The sequence below is a fragment of the Lucilia cuprina genome, chromosome 4 (genome assembly GCF_022045245.1).
Source record: "Lucilia cuprina isolate Lc7/37 chromosome 4, ASM2204524v1, whole genome shotgun sequence".
NCBI classification, from domain to species: Eukaryota; Metazoa; Arthropoda; class Insecta; order Diptera; family Calliphoridae; genus Lucilia; species Lucilia cuprina.
In genome coordinates, this window is record NC_060952.1 from 23,592,890 (window position 1) to 23,618,103 (window position 25,214).

General features: G+C 27.0%; 1 protein-coding gene across 2 annotated transcripts; it reads right to left on the reverse strand.

Annotated features, from left to right (window-relative positions):
* Nucleotides 1–232: 232 nt before the first annotated feature.
* Nucleotides 233–21,444, reverse strand: LOC111690410 (putative uncharacterized protein DDB_G0286901). 2 transcript variants are annotated; one of them, XM_023452885.2, is made up of 5 exons: nucleotides 20,850–21,444; nucleotides 11,809–11,899; nucleotides 9,963–10,980; nucleotides 1,296–2,317; nucleotides 233–1,010 (listed from the first exon to the last, which is right to left on the reverse strand). In XM_023452885.2, the coding sequence occupies exons 3-5, from the start codon at nucleotides 10,804–10,806 to the stop codon at nucleotides 495–497; spliced, it is 2,382 nt and encodes a 793-aa protein (XP_023308653.2). In that variant the 5' UTR covers nucleotides 10,807–10,980; nucleotides 11,809–11,899; nucleotides 20,850–21,444; the 3' UTR covers nucleotides 233–494. The 2 variants fall into 2 exon arrangements, with proteins under 2 accessions (XP_023308653.2, XP_023308652.2); XM_023452884.2 differs by lacking the exon at nucleotides 20,850–21,444 and adding an exon at nucleotides 13,746–14,222.
* Between the last annotated feature and the right edge of the window lie 3,770 nt (nucleotides 21,445–25,214).

Sequence of the window (25,214 nt, forward strand, 5' to 3'; positions counted from 1 at the left end):
TTTTTTTTTAAACTTTAAAAGTAGTGTTTGTATAAAAATGTATTTTCAAAACCCATCCAAAATAAAATGGTTAATATATAAAATAAAGATAAATGTTTACATAATATGTAAAAACATTTTATAAATGAAAAACAAATTTTTAAGATACATATAAACAAATGATTAATAATGTTTTGTTTAAACGCATAATAAAGAGAAATAATAGTTTTCTAAATTTATAACATATTGGGTATTTATAATTGTATATATATATATATGTAATATGTGTGTTATAAAATTTTTTTTAATATTAAAATAAAATGTTTGATTACTTGCTAACAACTAATAACTAACAACAATTATTTTGTAATGGCATCTCCTTGTTAAATGATGATTACTTTCTTTAAGGTACATGTGAGTCTAATAGCAATAAATCTTATCAGCGCCATGGTATTTTAAATCATTATTCGCCTACATAGATTTAGTGGATTTATTTATTTATATATGATGAAATTTCACTGACCAACAACTTTAAATCGTAATGCAGCCTTAAGTTTCTTCTCCATTTTTCTTAGATTCATCAATTGATTTTCTAATTCCTTGTTTTTATGTGTAAGTTCTATTTCTTCTCTCTCCAAAGCATTATCACGTTCTTTGTGCTTCAAACGGGATTTGCGGCTGGCTTCATTATTTTTCGCACGTTCTAGCACTTTCTTCTGTTCACTTTCACTTAAGTGTTGAATTTCTGAACGATCTGGTATGTCACTGTGTGTTTTAGCAGGACGGCCACGTCCTCTTTTGGTGGTAGCTATGGATGAGGCAGGAGAACTTGGTGCTGTATTTACGAAACTAGTTTGATTTGAGATGGAATTGAAACTAAAAGGTGTATTTGGAGGTGTGAAGTCATTAGTTATCTCATCTACAATTATTTCCGATTTGACTGAGCCACATTTTGATGAGGTTGATATTAGATCGTTATAAATAGTGATAACGGAATCCGCTGTTATTTGGCCCATTGTATCGTCGTTGAACTAAAAGAAAAATATAATTGAACAGATTAGACAAGTTTCTAAATAAATAATACGTATAATTTTAATTATTTCATTATTTGAAGCTTTTTAGACTTTTGTTTAAAACAGCCCTTAAACCGAAGTTTTCACTTAATTTAATTTAACTTTTAGAAATTAATCATTAAATTTTATTAACAAAACATAGCTACATAGTTTAAAATTCATATTAATTTTAGTAATAGTAAAAATTGCAAAATATCATCCTTCATTCCTGGGCCTTAAACTTTAACTGTAGTAAATTATTACCTGATCAATAATATCTATAACCTTTGGTGTGGTTATTTCAGATTGTTGTGATAAAATATTTTCCCTGCATGCTGTAGTATCCAAGCGAAGTTTACGACGCTTTTCCAACATATGTTGGCTTTTCTGTGAGTTGTTGCGTTTTAAGGGATTTGCCAAAAGTGTGGTTTCCTTAAAGCCAACCATGTTGCTCTCCTCATTGTATTCTGATGGGAATAATATATTTATATCATCTTCAAATACGCCACACATTTCTATTTCCTGAGCTTCGTATGATGGTGTTGGAGTCGAATTTATGTATGGCTCAGCTTTAGATATTTCTTTAATGAGATTTTGTGACGATTGAGACTGAGAATTACATGATGATAACATTATTTCGTTAGGTTGGGAACTATTGAAAATATCTTCAGAGGAGAGACCGTAGTTAATGTTTAAATCGACTGCATGTTCGTGTGTATCAAGTGCTGAACTGAAATCGAATTCATCTAATTCCAAGTCGTCGATTTCATCAATGCCAGGTGCAACGGCAAATATTTCATCGTTGGTGTTATTGCTTCCAGCCATTTCGTTAATGTTGTTGATGTTATTATTATTATTATTGTTATTAGTAGTGGTGGTATTATTGTTGCTAGTATTATTAATGTTGTTATTGTTATTATTGAACAATATATCTTCCAACATCATTTGTAGTTCAAATTGATGCTGTTTTAATTTGTTATCCTCATCAACTTCAGTCAACGATTGTTGGTGTTGTTGAGGATATTGTAGTGGTTGTTGTAGATGCTGTTGGTTTACATGCACTTCCAACGCTGTTTCCTTATCTTTGCTGTTATTTTCCGTCAACAGATTTATATCAAATTCAAAATTATCTAACGTATCCAAAAAGTTGTTCACTTCGTTTCCTTTGTCGTTGCTGTGGTTGTTGTTACTAATGTTGCTGCTGTTGTTCTTGTTGGTGTTATTGTTAAAAATATTATCTGTAGTAACAGGTAAAGTTGATGTGGCGGTAACTTCTTGTAAGTATTCTATAGTTGTAGATTAATTTTTGTGAAAAACAAAATAAATTAGTAAAATTTCTAAATGAATATGTAATTCAATTAACATATATACATATGTATGTATTTGTATATTATTAGTGCCTAAATATTAATTCAGTCTTCTCAAATAAAAAAAAAATATGTCGAATGAGTCCAAGTAGTGCAATGACAATAAATATGCGATCGGTAAAAATATTTTTTTATTAAGACTTTTAAAAATCCTACTATGTAAACTCTTACAGTAATGTTAAAATAACTTCTTATAATTTTATCTCTGTTATCAACTCTGTTAAGCCAAAACTATTGCATGAAGCATACTTTTGTGCGGAAGTTATGTGAAAATGAGACAACTACTGTTATCAATATCAAAGAAAAACAAAAAAAAATATTTTGCAAAAATCAAAACGAAACAAAAGTGTTGTGAAATTCAAATAAAACACATTTTATTTGAAATGCGTTCTTATTTACTGCAATAAATAATTTTTATTTAATAAAATTTCTTTTACAGGTAGAAATTTTAGGAATAAAATAGAAAAATTGTTTTTCTAAAAACATAAAATAAAAAATGTCACATGAAAATCATTAATAAAATAAAAGGGTTGAGAACATTTAAGGGCAATATATTTTTTTTAATTATTATAAATAATTAAAATTCTTTTTATTATTTAATATATTAAGAAAAGTATAAATAAGAAAAAAATCTACTTTTGCTTTTGAATCAACTTCATCAAGCAAACTGCAAAAGTAAAATATTCCCAATTGAAAATAAAAGCCGACAAAACCATGCATGATTCATGTTTATGTTTTTTTCTTTTTCATTTTGCAAACGCTCACAAAAACAAATCAAAAAAAAAATATATAGTGAGAAAGAGAGTACAAGAGAGTTTTTTTTTTGTTTTTCCTAGAATTGTAGTTCAGCTGTTTTGTATCTACAAAATATAAAGCACACATATGTAGAAATTATTATTGTGTGTTTTTATTTCTGTTGTGCATGCACAGACATGAATCTTTTTGTTTGAAACATTTAAGAAGAATTTTATTCAACAGCTGACGAAAATATGAAGTATACGTTAGAAAAGGGTTTAGTTTAAATTTAAAGTTTTATGCACCATATACAATTAAATAAATTTATAAAACAAATGATTAATAACTACTTTAAATAGGTATTAGATATTTTTTTAAATTTTTACGTTAAAAAAGTTTTATAACGATTTGTAAAGTCATGTATTTATTTGTGAATACATTTAGATATGAATTTTAAGAACAAAAAAGTTCTTATTTCAGTTAAATGTCTAAAACAAAATTTGTCTGATTAAAAATTTAATACGACATCAATAATTTTATGAAAAGTTAATTTAATTTTTTCTTTATGTTACAAAAAAAAAATAGTTTTCATATAATTTTAATCAATTTGATTATTTTCATTTTTAAAACTAAATAATTTTGGTAAGAAAAATAATAAACATGTTAAAATTAATATAGTTAATGTATTACCTTAATCTTTGACCAAGATAAACCTATCGTTGTCACGTTTACTTTGCGACTAAAAACATATCTATATCACAGTACATTTTTAATAACAGAGAAAACAAAATTAAATAAAATCATAGAGGGAGAAAAATATATGGGATTTTTTCAACAAATGAGAGAGATACATTTAGAGTTTTTTTTTGGCTTAATGAGCGAGAGCAATGTATTTGCATTGTCTTTGTTTGTGCTTTTTTGCAAATATTTTCACCTCCATGATCAAAAAAAAAATATATTTCATTTTTTTTTGTTTTTTTTTCAAATAAATTTAATAATTTTCTGTTTCTGCTTTTAAAGTGTTGTCGTGCCTATTGATCTCTTTTTAACAGTTCTTTTGCGGCGAAGACACATTAATTATTTAAAGTGTGTAAAAGAGATGAACTAATATTTTGATTAGACGTAACAAGTGTCATTTCCTTTTTCAAACAAACAAAAACAAATCAAAAACCACTAAAGTTAATATTTTATTTTGTATTTATTAATGTACATATGTATGTATTAGTTTGTAATACATATGTAATTTCATGGTGAAATTAATTTTATTTGCGCGTTTAGCGGGAGTAGTTAGGAAAAACAATTGAATTATTATAACTCATCTTGTATAATTTACATGTTAAGAAACAAAGAAAACCCGGTAAATGTATAAGAATGTACATACAATTAAAATGGCTATTTATTTTCTGGAAAAAATTAGAACTTTCATCAAAATATCGCTCATTTATTACAAAAGGGTTAAACTCAAAAACTATTGTTTCAAGTAAAGGGCTTTGAAAATCTCATTTTATATAATTTTACTGATGCAATAAATACCGACAAACGTCCAAAAATTTTTGGCACAACTTTTGACACATGAATTCTACCAAAAAATAAATTTTGCTTAGGACTTCATATTAAGGTCCCAATCATAGATCTCGTGAGCGCAAAGCGAGATATTGCTGGTGTTTTGAGTATATCTCGTTTAATACGCCTTATTTTATGATTTAAGTAGAGGGTCAAATTATCTGGATTTCGATCTATAGTGCATTTCTTTTTCTTAGCAGAACTATTGATAAATTGCAATATTTGTTGCATTTTTCTTTCAATCACTAGTTGTGAACAAATACTAATATTTGTTGATATATCTTTTCTGATTCCCTCATGGATCCAGGAGCTGATCCAACTCAAGCGTTTGAGAGGAAGAGGTTTAATTTTGATTTTTTAACTTATTTTAATTTTTCTACATTTGTATATTTTGCATTTAAAATTTTTCGTTTTTTTTGGAGAGGGGGGTGGGTTTTGTCGGGTCTGTTAAATTTTTACTTTTTCCTTCATGGATCCAGGAACAGATCCAGCTCAAGCGTTTGGATTGGAGGGGTTTAATTTCGTTTTTTAACTTAAATTAATTTTTCACACATTTTTATATGTGGTATATAAAATTTTCGTTTTTAATGGCGGGTGGGGAGGTGATTGTTGTTAAATTGAAGATTCAGCAAATATAAATTCACGATAGTAGGAAACATACATTTGGAGTTTTAGTAAAATAACGAATAAGTTAACTCATAAACTATAAAATGGTCGAACTAAAACTTTAACATTTGAAAATTTCCTCGAATCCATAATGAAATATTATTTAAAATAAAATTTAAAATAGCCATATAATATTATAAATATCCAATGCCATTTTGAAAGAAAATTCAGGGGTGATAGAGGAAAACACATATCAGGCCATCATATCGTTAAAAATTTGCTTAATAACTTAAAAAATCTTACGATAAATGACGCATTATTATTTTTTAAATGATCATTTTAAGTAGGAAACTCTAAAATTTTGAAGTTCTATAAACTAAAAAGTAAACTTTTTTTCCAGAATTTAGGCAAAATTTGTAGAAAGATATTGTTTAAAATTTTACAATTTTAATTTTCTGTTTCTTTTTTTATTAATAATGTATAACAAATGTATGATGTATGTATGTAATATACGCAATTAATAATAATTGAGTATATGCGCTATTAAAATAAATTCAAAAAATCTCAATAAAAATAATTATCACTAAATTAAAAAAGTGAAATAATTTGATTTAATTCGTAATTTGGTGTAGTTTTCCTGTTAGCAAAGGTTGAAAATATTAATATTATTCTAAATTAAAGAAAATAAATATTCAGCTTACACACTATTCTAGATAACAATTTTTTTCTCAAAACGCTTGCAAATAATCATGTAAAATTTTTAAACACCCGTCTATTAAAAATTATAAACTACGAAATCACTTTACAACTGAACTTTAAGAAGGTTTATCGAGTAACGAAACGCTAGTTAATTGAAGAATGTATAAGGCGACTAACCAAAAAAAAAAAAAAACAAGTGAGAAATTGTAGTCGGGCTTGGCCAACCATATAATACCCTACACATTTTACAAAAGTAAAAAAAATATTTGTCATGTGCCAAATTTCATCGAATTATCATAAAAATTGCGACCTGTAGTTTGATTACAAGGTTTACATGGACAGACAGACGGACGGACATAGCTAAATCGACTCAGAAAATGATTCTGAGTCTATTGGTATACTTTAAGGTTGGTATAGGAACAGTATTATTGTCAGCACAAATCCAATGTACTCCCCCACTAAAGTGGTGTAGGGTTTAAAATAGAGAATTCAAAGATACATTGCCATAATTTAACATTTTGTTAATTCTAATGTTAACCAATACCAAGGTATTATTTACTACTTATTTTATTAAAAGCCATTTTGTGGACATTCTGTTTTATATTTTCTTTATTCGAAAAAAAAAAATAAATAAATAATTAAAAAAAAATTTTATGGTTTTCACATGAGTGACGTATTCACAAAATAAGAAAAACGATCTACAGATTATAATACATTTTGACCTACAAATTCATAACGAGAGGGGTTGTTAAGTATTGTTCATATACAAAATCAAAATTCGGGTAATTCCCCAACTCTCATTAAATTGGGAGTGAAAATCAAGAGACACTTAACTCCCACTTGTATGCTGAAAACCACAAGCATACAGAAATTATTAAAAAAGAGAGAAAGAGTATTGCAGTATACATATGTATGTATGTATATTTTTTTTGCTTTGTGTGTGCTAAACAATTTTTGAGATACTTTTTTTTTAAATATATATCTTCTCCACTATTTCTCTTGTCATCAGATTTGCATTTTGTTGTTATGCTATTGAATTTCACAACTAATTTAAAAGTGACGTAAAATTGAAGTGTTAAATTAATGAAAATATGTATATTTTTTTTAATTTGATGCATGTTACTGCAAATTTCTAATGCTGATTTGTTTTTAAAAAATTTTCACATCTTCTGTGTACTTTTTGTTTTATTTTAAGGGTGTTTGCTGAGGTTTGTAGTTCTAAATATAGGGTAGAAGGGGGACCATACGCCACTTTTTTTTTAGGCCGCCTCAAATTAAAACCATAATATATATTCTTAATTTTTTTCTTGGTACAGATACTTAGATATGTTGGCTTTAGTTTTATTCTTTTCAACCTTTCTTAAGTCATCCTCATGTACATATTTTTTTTGAACTTTTTCGCACTGACCAAAAACGGCGCTACCGCCCCATCTATTGGGTAAATGCGCCAAAGGGACGGGGCAGATTTGTCATTAGTAAAATAAAAGAAAAAATTACAAAAATAAAAACATATTTTGCTGTTTTATACTTTAATTCATTAAAGAAAGTATAATAAACCAGACATTTATTGTTTATTTAACAAAACTTAACAAAAAAATCAAAACAAATTATTACTGATTTTTTCTATATTTTAACCAAATTTTGTTCTACATCACGAGCATTACACATATTTAGCGCATGTGCCCCACAAGCAGTTCTGGGGTTTAGTTTCAATTTTTTTCGGGCTTCAAATTATATTATCGAAAATATTATTATGTCCTATTGTTCACTATTATTGACGTTCTAATACTGACCAATATATTTTTTTTTATCACAAAAACTAAAAAATTTAGCACAAAAAATTCACACAGTGAAATATTTTCACAGCCCTTTGAAAAACAATTAATCATGTCTGCCTCATATCATATGTAAAGTTAATGTTTCAAATTTTCAGGGATGATAGATAATCGATAAGCAAAAACAAAATTTGATAATGCGATAAAATCGATTACTCGGTTTTCAAGTTATTCGCATTGACAGAAGTGCCCCTATGGCAATGATCCCCTTTCTACCCTACAATTGAATGTTTTTTAAGATCTTTCGGGAACAGGTTTAATAATAACAGATAAATGTTATTAGAAAATATTCTAGGATCAAGGACAAGCTTTTAGAATGAACCAGACTTATTATTAATTAAATTAAAATGTAACGAGTAATCGATTTTATAACATTATCAAATTATGTTTTCGTTAATCGATCATCTATCATCCGTAAAAGTTTGAAAAATTAACTTTACATATGATGGAAGGTAGACGTGATTTATTTCAAAGGGCTGAAAAAATATTTCACTGTGTGGATTTTTTGTGCTAACTTTTTTAGTTTTTGTGATAAAAAAAATATATTGGTTGGTGAAATAATGTAAATAATAGTGAACCACATATGACATACTATTTGTACCCCTGGGGCACATTCGCCAAAAATATGTAATGCTTGTGATGTTGGTTAAAATAAAAAACAGTAATTATTTTTTTAACATTTTGGGTATGTTATGTGAAATAAACAAAAAATATCTTGTTTATTGATCTTTGTGCTATAAATTTAAATATAAAACAGCAAAACATGTTTTAATTTTTGTAATTTCTTATGTTATTTCACTAATGACAAATCTACCCCATCCCCTTGGCTTATTTACCCCATGGATGGGGCGGTACGTTTTAACTTTTGTAATTTTTTATGTTATTTTACTAATGACAAATCTACTCCATCCCCTAGGCCTATTTACCCCATGGATGGGGCGGTATCGCCGTTTTTGTTCAAGGAGGAAAATTTTAAGTAAAATGGAAGAATTAGGAAAGTTCGACACATCTAAGTATCCGAACAAAGAAAAAAATTAAGAATATGTATTATGTATTATGAGGCCGCCTCTAAAAAAAGTGGTGTATGGTCCCCATTCTACCCTACATATTTCTCTTTTTGCCGATTTATAGGCATATAATTCAAATATTAGTGCCTAAAATTTAGTTATCTTAAGAATCGAGAAAATGATCTAATTTAGTTATGAATAAAAAATGTATAAATGATTTTCGCATCGGAAATCAATAATTTTTTTTATAATATCGAATTTTGTAACATGTAATAGATTTCATTCATGGGTTTGCATTATTCGAAAACAGAAAATTTATACTAAATTTTGAATGATGATTTACATACATATTGTTCATTTGCTACAAGACTGACATAATCTAAAATTTGAATTTTGTGAGATATTAAAGTCTTTCGTTGAGTTTTGTCTATTTTCAAAAATGTATGTTAGTTTTAATTTCAGATGAAAAAGATATAACACCTAATTTTCGATTTATGCCGGTTTTGTAATCAATGAGCAATATTTATATGTATAAGGCCTAATGTGAAAATCGACTATTAAAGTTTAACTTAAATTGTCGGTTTTTCATTAGCTAGGTAGTCATAAATTTTGAATATATATAATTTAATTAAAATGAATAATATACTCAACAGAATTCACACAAAAAACCAACAATTGCACAGTGCAAACTGTATGCACTCTACTGTCTTACATCAGTACCTTGGCACCAAACACACACTTCTTACATCGTCTTGATCATCATGTGTTTGTTTTAACATCCAACCATTTTATATGGGCCATCACTTGTTCCATGGTTTTCACTTACGAATGGTTCATTGCACTGTGATTTTTTATGTGATATTATCTTATGAGTCCGGGTCAAAATAAATATAAAATGTGGTAAGAAAACAAAAACAAAATAGTCCACAGTCCATGAATGCATTTCATGATGAGTTTACGTCGTGCTTTTTATACATAAAAACACATATACACACATAACCATGATAAGGACAACTCTGGCGCACTGTCTTTCGTTGAAAAAGTAAAAAAACAGAACTTTTTCGCAGAGATCGAGTGCGGTTTCGAGCATACCGAACCATGTACATACACAGTACTCACCATCTATGAATACCGGAACATTTATCTCTTCAACTGTAGCAGTAGGCGGCATTGCTCCACTCATATCCGCTTGTGAAAGGGACATATCGGCACCTGTCAACTCTATGCCGGCCATTGATGCCAATGTCAATGGTATTTTCGTTTGCGCTTGGGCTTGGGATTGTATTATTTTGTTTTTGTTCTGTGACAAATTCGAACTGTTTTTCACTGTACTTTTCACTAATGTATTCTTGACGCTTTCTTGCTTGGTTTGCAACTGATTGCTGCCAGTCTCCACTGAATTGGGAGACAATTGATTGGTATTGACTTGTTGTAATAGTATTGGGACCTGAATCAACTCCTCTTGGGTGTGATCGGAATATTGACGCACTTGGCTTTGGTTCTGGTATTGAACTGTCTTCTGTGGGACTATTTTCAAATCTTTCTTTAGCACTTGGTTTGTGTTGCTTTTCACTGAAAACGTTTGCACTTGCGACCTTGGTAAAAAGGGTATTCTTATGATTTTTCTTTGAGTCTGGCTTGTCACAGTTGCCGTTGTCTTCTGAGGGTGGTGGTGTTGTGATAAATTCAAATTTTTCTGGTGGTGGGGTTGCACTGTTTGAGTTTCCAACCGAACCAGTTGAGGTTTCGAAGGCCTGGTAAGCAAAAATATTCTTGGTTTCGAATTTTGTTGTGGTATTTGAATTAATGTTCTTGGATTCTTGTTGTTGCTGTTCTGGTTTAATTTCTTCTGACAGTTGTTTGGATTTAACAATTGATTCTTGATCGAACTGTTTTCTGTAGTACTCATTGAGTTTACCAATGGAATTTCGAATATTTCTTGTTGTTGGGGTTCCTGAATCATCAATATTATGCTTTCTGACTTTTCTGAACTTGTTGTAATCGTAATCGTGTGTTGCACCTGTTTCTGTTTTTCCGGTTCTAATTGCTCTATTTTCGTTAATCTGGTTGTTGTTGTTGGTTTGGGGCCCTGAGTGGCTTGATTGGATTTCAGTGTTGAATGCCATTTTGATCTTGGCTTTAGGGTTTCAATTGAATTTTTATTCGAAATTCCAACAATAATTGTATGAAAAATAACAAACGGACAACAGAAAATTGGGGTTGTTTAAAAGAATACAGTAGTACAGTTGAATTATTTATAGATTTATAGCGTCAATATAAATTAGACAAATTAGACGTGGACAAGTTTTATTTATTACGCATTGTTATGTTTTTTAACAATAAATTGTTTTTATTTTGGATAATAGAGTTGACATAATGAGTGGAGCAATTGCATTTTGTGGAAGAAAAAATAAATAAAAATACCATATTATTGAAGGTCCTTTAGCAAAAAGGATTGTTTTGACATTTAGATAAAACAAATATATACAATTTCGTGAGAAATGTTTTATGAGTGGATGGATTTAGTAGAAATGCTGGTATTTGTTTCTGGTATTTTTTATGGTATGTGTATTTTTGTTGTTTTTTTCGTTTTTTTTTTCATGTTTTTTATTTTGTTTTTTTTTCGTTTTCTTTTATTTTTTTAATATTTTTTTTTTTAATTTTTTTTTTGTTTTTTTTTTTTACTTTTTTTAATATTATGTTTTTTTTTCTTTTTTTTTCATATTTTTCTTTTTTGTTTTTTTTTACTTTTTTCTTAATTTGTATTATGTTTTTTTTTTTATTTTTTTTTAATTTTTTAATTTTTTCATATTTTTTTATTTTTTTTATTTCTTTTTTTCTTTTTTCTTTTTTTTACCGCATTAATTTGAGGGAGTGGATAGTATTTATTACATGGTGGTCTACCAATTGGTAAAAATAATTCTAATTCTATATAAAATATTTGAAAATCATTAAGTATACTTACTTTTAATTCACCGTTGGAAAGAAACAATGAAATTGTAAGGGAACCTCTAAACTTGCTCTTTAAAGAGTCTTAGACGCAACTTCCCTTCAAACTGTAACGAAATAATTAAAAAAAATCAATTAATAACAATATTACGAATTAAATTTGATTCTCAATAAAACAAATATTTAATAATATAAATCATATTGTAATATAGTGTAAAATTTTAAAATTCATATTAATTTTGAATATTTAGATAATATGCATATTTATCGAGATAAAAAATTTTATTTATTATATTTCTTAGAAAATAAAAAATGAAATTCTCAGTAAAGCTAATTAATTGGTAATAAAACATTTTCATATTATAAACTATTTATATGTAAACCAAATATTGTTTTATAAACCGTTTATAAAATATTGTTTATGAAAAAGGTTGTTAATGTAATCGTAATAATACATACTTAGTAACATTACATATTATTGGAAAATATTAGTAAATGTTTACTGAATCACATGAGTTATTTTGCAAAGATAACTCAAATCAATAATGAAGCTATTATTGTTGTTATACAACTGAGAAATATTGAACACAACAACAATATTTATGTAAATCGTTGACATACAAATTTCGAAAAAAGTCTTCAAATAAAAAAATCTTATTTTTGTTAAAAAATCTTCATTTTAAACAGATTTCAATTCCGATCAATACATCATACTGCGATTTTAGATTGCGATAACTATAAATTAATTTGATTATTAAATTTTGAATTTAAACAATATTTTAGAGAAATAATCATTCTTGAAGGAGTTAAAAACATAAAATTTCCAATTTAAAAAAAATGTATTTTCTTCACACCATCTCAAAAAACTTACAAATGAAGATAAATCTTTATATATAACAATCGCATTGCCATATTTTTAATTGGAGCTTTTCGATTTTTTCCATTTATTTGTCTATACATTAAATTAAAGACTAGAATTAGACTAGAGTATAGACCAGACTATACTATAGACTAGACTATAGACTAGACTATAGACTAGACTTTAGACTAGACTATAGACCAGACTATAGACTAGACTATAGACTAGACTATTGACTAGACTATAGACTAGACTATATACTAGACTATAGACTATACTATAGACTAAGACTAGACTAGGCTATAGAGTCTAGACCAGACTATAGACTAGACTATAGACTAGACTATAAAAAATATTTCATTTTTTTTAAATGGGTGAGTAAAAAAGTATTTCTTATTTTTCTCTTATTTAGTACATTACCGTAGAAGTGTAAGAGTACTTTTAGTAATCACTGTATAACATTACTAATTTAAATTATTTTTATTATATTTGTAAGTTTGCAAAAGCATTTATTTGCCATTTATAAAGCTTTTATAAGTATTAAACAAATACTAGAAACTACAATTTTATAAAAACACAAATATTATTATTAAATAAAGCTTTTAAGGTTTTTCCAAGCTAAAAAATATAATTCCACTTAAATTGTACCAAGTAATTATAGATAATTATAGTTTTCATTTGGGAAAAATAAAAAAAACAGAATTTATAAAAAACTTTATACAATTATACGATAATGTATCTTTCTTTATGAAAAAATGTACACGACAATATGGCAGGCGGCCAAAATGGCGTCATTAGCTTATAGAACAAGTTGTATACGTACAGTATATTTTTAAAATAAGCAAAGTGCAATGAAATAAAAAACAGATGAAATGATAAAAAAGTTAAGAAGAAAAAGTTCAATATTATTTATATTTAGTCTTTGTGCAATATGTTTAGGCATATACTTAGTGAGTTTTGTTTGTCTCCTCACAGATTTAAATAAAATGTGATTACGGAGAAAAAAATTCTAATTATTTTTTCCATATGTTAGTTAGGAAATTTTCTAGTATTAATAAATTTTTATTTTTTTTAAATATGATAAATTTACTTACAGTTATATAATATAAGCAATCGCTCTTTGTAATTTGGGTTTATTTAAGAAACCCCACGAAAGATTTTAAACTTTACAATCGCGGTTTGAGGAAATTTAACGAAAATTTCCTCTAAACGTTTCAATTATAAAAAAACTTTTTAACTTTATTTAATTGCGTAGTTTTATTTTAAACCACAAAAAATTACAAAGAAAAACACACACGTCGTCTATACTATATGAACGTTTTTGTCTACGTTTCTTTGAGTTGTAAAATAAAATTCACTTTATATTATGATTTTTTTTTTCTTTTTTATTTTTTTATATATATTTCTTTTCAAAATTATTCTTTTACATTTAGAATTTGTTAAAAACAAATTCACTTTATTTATTATAAAAATCACTGGAATTAAGGGATATTTCCTTATATTTTTGATGTTATGTTATGAAATTGAAACACTTGGGTATCTGCCGAATGCGAATTTAATACAAACTGTTAAAATTGTACTTTTGTCAGCAGCAAACTTTCGTTGTGAAATTCATTTTTCAGTACGAATGTTGTGCACAGTCATTCGATTTGATTGTGTGTATCTGTGTGATAGCTTTTTACACATACCTACACATGGTTGTGTGGATGGTGGTTTCTTTCTTATCGAAAGCTCTGAGATACAACAACAAAACTTGTTATAGAAATAAAATAAATAAGAAAAAACCCCATATTTTCGATTAAAAATACTGTTTACTTTGTTTGTGGATTTGTTCGTTTCTTTTAAAATGTTAAGTGGAATAAAAAGAGTTATTTAGCATGCTGATCATTTGACAATGGTAAAATTTTAAAGAATAGGTAGGTGTATAGTTATACCCTACATCACTGTAGTGGGGAGGGTATTATACGTTTGTGCTGATATTTGTAATAGCCCAAAAATAAAGTATACATAGTAATGAGTTCAGAAGCACTTTATTCGCAAATTTCAAGATAACTCTTCTTTCGACCCAAGGACGAACCCTATTGAAAATGGCTGAAATCGGTCCAATTGCCACCATAAACTGTACCACCTGAATAGGGCTTTTAAGATAATAATGTTACTTGTTCCAGTATGTCAATAAAAATCGGCAAAATTTAGTTTTATAGAAGTATTAGTAACAATGCTGAATTCTGTAATGATCGGGCCTCATTTGACCCTTGCCGACACCCCCCCCCCCATTAAAACTCCCCTTTAGAAAATTACTAGCTCTATAAAATTCTTGATAAATAACTTACATTTATTAGGATATACTCATATTTACCCTAAACCCCATATGAGCCCTCTTGGAGAAAATCGGAAAATCGGTAATTTAAACTGGATTTATAAGAATATAAAATAGTTTAATTTTAAATGTTTGCATAATGTTAAGTTATATCAACTTAGTGGGATTATTAAGGATATTTTAATTTTTAAAATAAGTCTTTCAAATTTCTAACAATGTCCCAGTATTTTCATTACCTAAATCTACTTTTGAAATATGAAATCAAATGAAAGCTTTTTAAATTTTCATGTTTAAATAACAACCTAAGTGATTTTAATTTGGCAGGATTAATTTTATAATTATTAATTGATACATTACAAATTAATTTAAAGCCATACATCGAATTAGTAAAGTTATATATAATAAAGTGATTGAATTTGTTAATAAAAATTTTATTGCGATAAAAAAAATAAATGTTAATGAATAACATTTCATTGAAACAAATGTTGGCTGGGATTTTCAAAATGAAATTTCTTTGTTTGTTAATATTTGTCTTTCTTTTTTATATACACTAGTTTTTTATGTATTTACTGTCATGCTTATTGTATTACTTAAACATTATTTGAATAGGTACGCATTAACGAATTTTCTAACCTCCATTGGTTGGAGGTAGCTATTGAACATGTGCCTGTAATGTTAATATATAATTTATATGTTAAAAATATCAAATTGATTATATCAACTTAACAATTCCAAGAAAACCTTTTTATTCCAAGAAATATGATAAAAATGTATGTATGTGTTTCAATAATTATTAATATTAAATAAAAACAATTAATATTAAATAAAAAAAAATGACATACATATATATATTGCAAAAATTTTAAGTAAATTCTACATACGCATATATATGTAGTATGTATATAAATTAAGTATTATATAATTTTTAGTGTTCCCTCATTAAAAACAAATAAGAGTTAGTGCATTATTTGGCTATGACAAATCTTACTTACATGGTTAATTATGAACCGATCCTCATAAAATTTGACTGAGGGATTTTAGTTTATATAAAACTGTGTACAAGAAGTTTGAAGTTTTTATATGGGGATAGTGTCACTTATAGACCAATCAATTTATAGTTTTTATAAAACCAGATTATGACGAATTTCATTGCTTTACCGGCATTTTGAAGAAAGTTATTAGCTTTCTTATATACCTATCGAGTATAAATCCTGTTGTTATTAAATATCATTCTTATATTGGACATTTTTAGCAAACTACGAGCGTTAAATTCATTTTGAGGGGGACTTAATATGTGAAATAAAACGATCCATCACTATATAGTGAGGGGAAAACTTGGTCCGATATTGGCCATTTTCCATGGCCATCAACTTAAAATGTTTGGCAAAATTTCAGTTTTCTAGTTTATTCGATTTGAACTTTATCGGGTTTTCAATAGAAAGACAAACTTTTTTGGGTCTTACAAACGAACAACGTATGTATGTCAATAGACAAGGCATGTAAATTTGTGTGTATGTATATTTATTGTCTAGTTAACATGCGAATTCGTGGGGGGAAACCGAACATTTTTTAGACAAAATATCAAAATAAGAAAAAAAAAATAAATAAAAAACCACATTTCATCCCCCCTTAGATCCGCGGCTGGCCTAGTTGTTACACTTTGTCTCTGAAATAGCCTTTTGTCGAGTTTGACTAGCTTATATAATATTCTAGTCATTAGTCTATTGACAATATAAAAAGAAGAAATACAAATTATTAATCTATATATACACGATTGTCAAATCTTACTACGTTTGTAGAAAAATTTTCAGAGAATGTCTAACAACAGTGTGAACTTACAATTTGTGTCTTGTAAGTTTGTCAGAAAAAGCATATCTAGTATGTGTATTTAAAAACAATAATATCGTCAATAATCGGTTAAACACATAACGTTGTCACTGCCAGATAAATGTGTGAATTTTATGCATTTGACAAACCAATTTCAGTACATTGCCAAATCTGCCAACGTTGTAAGATCTGACAACTGTGTATACATATGTTGCTTTACTTTTTATTCTTAAAGCTGTGATACACGGTTGGTAGATCTAACAAATTTGACAGAAATATTTTCAGAAAATGTCTTACAACCGTGTCAACTTACATAGCTTAATAAGTAGACTTTTTGTTAAATGTAAGAAAGTTAAAAATTAATATTTTCTATGCCCGATTGTGAACGTACTATATTTTCCGATCTGTATGTTAAGGGTAACCTATTCATTTTAACGATATTGATTGTTTTCTGATAAAATCTGAATATTAGACATATGTACATACATATATAAACATTTTATAGTGGCATCTAGTAGGTAAATGCTTGAAATGTCCCATTTTAGGGGAATGATGTGTTTCCAAACAAAAAGCTTTGAATACGTACAAGTTCAAAATACAGGGAAATAAAAAGTATAAATTAAATACTGTTGTTGCTGTATGGGTAAATCTACATGTTGTACAAGAAACTTTACAAACACATTCAACTAATTCTTGGAACTGGCGAAGCTTTTGTAATTTATTTTTATTATTGTTTGATTTTACTTTTTTTAATCTTATCGTTTGTTGTGTTTATTTGATTCTCTCTCTCTTTTTATCCTACACAAATGAATAGCTACTAAATGAAAAATTAATGTGAACTGCTGCTATGTTATACACACTAAAGTAACTGAGTTTGTTGTACAAAAGTATTATGAATGAGTCATCAACAAGTTTTTAAGTTTCGCATGTAGATATAAGCAATTAGTGATATTTTTGCTGCAAAAAAAAAACAAAATGACAATATACACTGTACGTCTCTAAACACCTCTTGATACAATCGCGGGGAAATCTTCAAAAAATCCCCTTTTTTAAATGTGGTCATTGAAAGTGTTGTTGTTGTAGCTATCAGATACTTTTGAGAATAAATGTTTGTAGGCATGTTTATTGTATTATAAGTATTTAATGGGGTTGCCAGTTGCAATGATTATTTTACTTTTCGTACATTATTTTCTATAAGTTTATAAGTTTGATTTTAAGTATATTTTAATTACATTTACCTACTCCCCGGGGTGGGTCCATGCTCCTAAAATCGATGACTACAAACTGGAACATTATTTAGGTCAGATCCGCTGATGCGTTTAGAAGAAACAAGTAAGAATGTTGCATACATACATATGTATATATGTACATTTTACATATTATTTACATTCATAAATCACGATTTCACCTTTAATGATGGATCTGATCAGTAATGGACCGAGCTGTACAGTGATTAATTACTTAAACCATATTTTTATCTGATTTTATCTTAATAGGAAACATTATTTAAAATAATGAAGGAGCTAGGTCGCAATGTCGATTCTCAAGAATCTGGTAGGGAGATTTTAGTTATTTATTATTTAGTAAATTTTTTAACATAATAAAAAAACATTTTTCAAAATATTTGGTAACCTTAAATTATTTAAGTATAAGTCATTAAGTTTGTATAAAATTATCTTACGTGTTTGAAAATTTGTATCTACACCTTTGCTTTGTGCAATTTGATGTGTCCATTTTTTTGGCAAATGGTAACTGGTACCACCATTATTTTCACCGACATATTTTTCACTATATAAACAATAACATTACAGAATATATACAAAAATAATTTTGTTGATAGTTTTTGTTTTGTAAATAACGTAATGATCATTTAGTCAATATTTTTCAATGTGGCCGCTTTACGATATATCTGTTTATTATTTTTGCACACGATGAGTTTGCAAAATTCCTTACAGTATTTTAAAATGTAAACAAAATCTAAATATTTTTTATTTGTCAATTGTTTTTGTTTTTATCATTACGTTATAGTAAAAAAGAATAAAATAAGAAAAATTTGAGAAAAACATTTATAAAATCAATGACAACTTAACTTTGTCTTTTCTAATAATATGTATATACATAATATGTAGGTATCATATTTTATTTTTGAAATCCATCGATCTGTTAAAAAGTTATTTAAAAATAGTGAAATGTCAAAACATTTTATAGAAATTTTTACATAACTTTACTTTGGACCAAAGTTGAAATATTTTTCAACGCTGTCAAATTAACTTAATTCAACATTTTAGTTGGTAATAACCACATATTAATTTGTTTCCTCCCTACAAACAGTACCTCCAGAGAGCAACCATTTTTTATTTGCAATTCATTTATCACTTAACGGTCATTTAGAGATTCCTAGAATTAGTAGGTAGGTACATGGGGTTAATTGACCAAAATAGATTGTCAAAGAAAAAAACAAATAATTATACCCCAAACAATGGTTGCGTGTTGTCAAATGACGTTGGTTAAAAGTTTAAAAAATCAATGGTCATAAAATCGTAGGCGTAAAGTAGATGATTCATTGTATATAGAAATAAAAACTTTGTTTTTCTTACAAAATATATAAAAAAATCGCCATATTCATAATCGCTTGTTTATGGTTTATTTAGTATATTTTCTATGCAGAATTCCTACAATAAAACTGTTTTATTAACAGAAAAAATTATCGGTAGTTTATTTTCAATTATCATGTTTATCTCTTTCTTTAATATTTATTTAAACAAATTGATAATTGTCTTAATTATCTCGTTGTTTGCAACCTAAGTATATAATTTTGATAAAGTTTTTAATTGATTCAATAAATTTTTTAATTGAACAAATTTTTCTGACTTACTTTTCTATTTCAGTTTTTTTTTTATATTTTATTTTGAATTTTTGTAGTAGTAATATTTATAATTTATTAATAGTCAATAAAATTTCAAGCATATAATATTCAAGTTTCTTTCTTCTTTTATCAAACACTTTATATGTTATATTGTGAAAATAAAGTGATATTTTTTGTGATGAACGCATTGTTAAAGGTCGAGCATTCCTTTAAAGTTGTGTGTAATCGATTAATAATTTGATTATTCTAATCACCCTCCTAATTGATTTTTAAAAAATTCTCTACCAAACAGTCTAATTCATTTGATTAATAAATTAATAAAAAAACAATTTTATATTTATTAAATATATAATTTAAACAATTTATGAATTAATCAATATTAAATTTTGTCTTAATTATTGACATTCATTGTTCTGATTAATATGTATGAAATTGTATGAAATATTTTAATATAATGCAAAATATTCTTGAAAAAATGAATTTACATAAATTGAAAAAAGCGAATTTTAAATAAATATGGTAAAATTTACGAAATATTAATTTATTCAAACATTTTTGTACATTTTAAAATAAATTTTCTAATTTTAGTTCAAGATTATTCTCCACACGAATTTAAAATTTTTTTATGAAAATAATTCGAGAATAATATTTTACTTTTTCTTAAATTTTATAAAAATGTTGTAGTTTTATTTAATCATAATATAATTAATTTCATTATGTTTAATTTCGCTAAAATTTAAGAAAAAAATATTACGAAAGGTTTTCGTACTTTCGTAAAAACAGAAAAGGGTTTTATTAAATAATATTTCGTATTATACACGAAATTTTTGTAAATATTACGAAAATAGAAGTTACGAATTTTTTTTCGTAAAGTTGAGCATGGATTATTTTCAGTGTACAGATTACTCTTAAAACCAGATTATAAATTTGTTTGTGGGGTTAGGTCAATATTTTTATGTACAAATCAATAAAACCCATTATTTATGGTGGGTATAAAAGGGAAGTGAGTGGATAAAAGTGCAAACTTTAATTTAAAATCTGTATCCAAAATCTAAAATTTAATGCAAAATTATGATATTACGTGGCCCAATAATAGGTGAACACAAATAAGATATTAATACATATATGTACATTTTATTTTATAGGTATTCTATAATAATTTTATTAATAAAATCTTAAACTTACCGCGCATCATAATGTTGTTAAACATAGATGACGTTAGATACAATTTCACTGAAACACCTTTACCACGACTTGTTGTTGCAAAACCTTTATTATTGTTGTTGTTATTGTCAAGGCGTTTAATACGTTTAATAAAATTGTTTTTAGTTGTCACCATAAACATTCGTTTATTAAAACAACAAATGTTGCCGATGCCGTGTAAAATGTTTATGTCACAATGATGCCAACGACCAAGGCACATACGTTTTTGACAAAATAATTGCGATTTTTTTAAAGTCTGTTGTTTACAGTGTAATTGTTGCATAGCACTCGCAATAATGTTGCGATACAAGTTTTGTTCTACGATACTTGTTGCGGTGCAAGTATCTAAACAATTAGATGTTGTTGATGTGTTATTTACTGTTGCCAACAAAGAAGTAGCAATAACAGCCAACATAATAAAAACACGTAAATTGAAAGTTTTTCTTTCTTTTCTTTTTTTGTACTTCTCTATGAAAGAGCGAGTTAGAGTATTGTGTATTTTTGAGATACGAAATTAATGCACGTGGAGTTTATGAAAATGGTTTAAACTTTTTTTAATTTTTAATGAACAAAATACAATGCGTCTTTCGCAGTATTTTTTTTTTTTGTAAAAAAATACAAAATTTTTGTTTTAAAATTTTAAACACTTTATATTTTTCTCTTTTTTTCATAAAATTTTTAACACAAAATTATATAATTTTAATATTTAATAACGTTCTATGAATATGAAATCTTTATAATATTGTTCAAAAAAAGCCATTAGTTTGCAATTTTAAGCCACAATTTTAAATTTTATAGGTATTATTAGTGATTTAAAAGATTTTTAAATTTCATCAATTTATTGTATTATATTCACACAAAGAAAATACACACATATACATTTAAATAAAAACACTTTTTATTTATTTTATTACTATTGCTTTTATATTTTAGTTTAATTTTGACAGCTGATTTCACTATCTTTTTGATTTTCTTGATTGTATTTGTATTCGTTATTCGAGAACTTTTTATTTTGTTATATTAGATAGGTATTTTTTTAATTTTCTTAAGCTTTTGTTTTCACGAGCGTAAAATTTTGTTAAACGTTTGTCTTATTAATGAAGTTCAGAAATAAACTAAATTTTTAATCCAACACTGTTTGTTCCCTTCATGAAATTTTTTTTCACGTTTCTTTTTTGCAAAATCGTGTCTTGTTTGTTTTGTTGTTGTTTATATTATTGACGTACTAGTAGTAGATGTATAAAAATACCGCATTACTACCCTATACTAAAGAAAGAAAAAAGACAGAAATGCAAATATAAAGTTGCCGTATTTTCAGAATTTTCACTTACCTCTAAATAATGGATAATTATTAATTAAGGGTTTTCTTTATTAAATATTTTAAAATACAATTTTTCATTAGAAAGAAATTTCTTCAAATCTTTAGAAAAATATTGTAGTTAAAATATAATTTCAAATTTATAATTCCACAATTCCCCTCATCCGGTAATACTATTTTAGCTAATGAATAATTAAATAATGTCAGACAATTGAGAGAGAATATAAAGTTGAATGCTCTTTATTTTATTTTTTGTTTTACTTGTGAGATTTACATTTCAAAATGTTGTTAAATTCTTGAACTTGACAGTGCTTTATTAATCAGAATTAGATAAGTTTTATAATCTTTAATAATTTTATTTAAAAAAAAAATGATAATACTTATTATAATTATTATAGATAATAATGTTGATTTTAAACCAATATTAAAAATAGTTTTTTATTAATGTTGATGATTTTTGAATGACAAACAGCTAAGCCTTAATAAATGCAATGAAATTTAGAATTTTTTTTTACGTTTTACTAATAACTCCCAAATTTTTTACTTTTTACAATCATTGTCGTGTTCCCTATAGAAAACGGTTATATATATAAGTTAGGCGAAATAATGAACCAAATTTTATCCAATTATCGACTTAAGGTGTATGGTACGATTATTTGTGTATGCTACAAACCCACTAAAGTGGTATAGGGTATAAAAAACCGAGGCCGATTCTTCTATTATTTCAAAGTCGATTTATAAAACCTTAAATAAAACTTACTAACTGAAAAACTGAGATCGCTTTTTGATATCTGACAAAACATCAAATTTGCTTTGAAAATCACTCATCTATATTTTATAGCAAAAATGTGTTTTGCGATTAGACAAAATTTGCCTTTGTGAATTTTTAAATAGAGAATGACATTGTTCCGCTTGAAATTTGTTACTTAGTATGGCAGCTCATTTTTGTCTGCTACTATTGCTAAAGTTGGGTTAACAAGTAAATAATTATGATTGTATAAGTTTATAATTTTTTTTTTTTTTGCAAAATCATCGAGTGTATTTAGCAAAGATACAATATATAAAACAAAAACAAATTTATGTTTACCCACTTTTTTTTAAATCTCTTCACTGATAACTAAAGAAGTGATTCACTTAAGTGAGGGGTGTTTGATTCGCACGCGTTTCTATTGCCATTCAATACAACGAATACGAATGAATGTTATTCAATTTTACCTTTAAAATTGTTGTAGCCCCAAAGCATTTTTAGAATACATTAACTTAAAAAAATAGTGTAAACTTGAAACCTACATACGAGTACGAATGTCTACAGATAGTATTTCTATAGCAATACACATTTTTCTCTTCTGTTGCTGTGCGCAAGTATAAAGCAAAAACAAAACAATTTTGGGGGCAAATCCATATGAATGGCTGATGCAAGATTTAAACAATTTTACAACAGCTGATTTGTGTATTGCACAGGCAATGTCATCAGCTGCATCAATGCGAGAGGATACTTGGAGAAAGGAACACAAACAACATAATGAAAAGATGCTAAACTTTAGCAAAGTGAAGTTGTACTTCTTAATGTTATGTTGAGATGACATTGTTGCTTAGCAACATGTTTATTTACACTTACTTGAATAGAGCAAGTATTAATTCGATACGACATCTATATTACACATGAAATATTCAGTCTTTAGTATCGAATATCTAGTCTATAGTCTAGTCTATAACCTAGTCTATAGTCTAGCCTACATTATAATCTATAGTCAAGTCTATAGTCTAGTCAATAGTCTAGTCTATAGTCTAATCTATAATCTAATCTATAGTCTAGTCTATAGTCTAATCCATAGCCTAGTCTATTGTCTAATATATAATCTAATCTATAGTCTAGTCTATAGTATAGTCTATAGTCTAGTCTATTGTCTAGTCTACAGTCTAGCCTACAGTCTAGTCTGTAGTCTAGTCTATAGTCTGGTCTATAGTCTAGACTATAGATTAGACAATAGACTAGGCTATAGATTAGACTATAGACTAGACTATAGGCTAGACTATAGCATAGACTATAGACTAGACTAGAGACTAGACTATTGACTAGACTATAGACTAGACTATAGATTAGACTATAGACTAGACTATAGATTAGACTATAGATTAGACTATTGACTATTCTATAGTCTAGTCTATAATCTAGTCTATAGTCTAGTCTATAGTCTAGTCTATAGTCTAGTCTATAATCTAGTCTATAGTCTAGTCTATAGTCTAGTCTATAGTCTAGTCTATAGTCTAGTCTATAGTCTAGTCTATAGTCTAGTCTATAGTCTAGTCTATAGTCAAGTCTATAGTCTAGTCTATAGTCTAGTCTATAACCTAGTATAGTTTATAGTAATTCACCTTATCCACCATAAGTTAATAAAATAAAAAACGTAAAATAAAAATAAAAACTCTCTTACGTTTTCAATTTAGAAATTTCTATACGTAAACATATAAAGTTGGACTGATTTTGAATAAAACTCTCTTACGTTTTCAATTTAGAAATTTCTATACGTAAACATATAAAGTTGGACTTTAAAACGGTTATAATTGAACATTTAACTCATTATACTAAAAAGTACTTTTTCTCATAAAACGTTCCGAATTGTACCTTATAAATAAAGCATGACTATGTTATTATTTACTGATATTGTGTTTAATGAAAAGAAGAGAACGTCAACTGGGAAGGCAAGCTGAGATAGACTTAATTAATCTGTAGAGATTTCAGTGGTGTACTATGTTTTCATGATGAACTGCTATTTTTTACGGTAACTGTAGAATCTACAGTGAGGATTCTTATACACCTATGTTTGAAGATTTCTCTACTCGTTTGTGTAAAAAATTTAAGATAAAAGTTTGTAAATCTAAATTTTAATTTTAACTTTTGAGGCATTTTAAAAATTGTAAATATGGTGTCAACGAGATCTGCAGACCGTACTAGCTAACATGTTGAGGAATTTTCGGCTGTCTCACAATGTTATCGACGAGGTACCAGAGTAAGCACAGATCTGTAG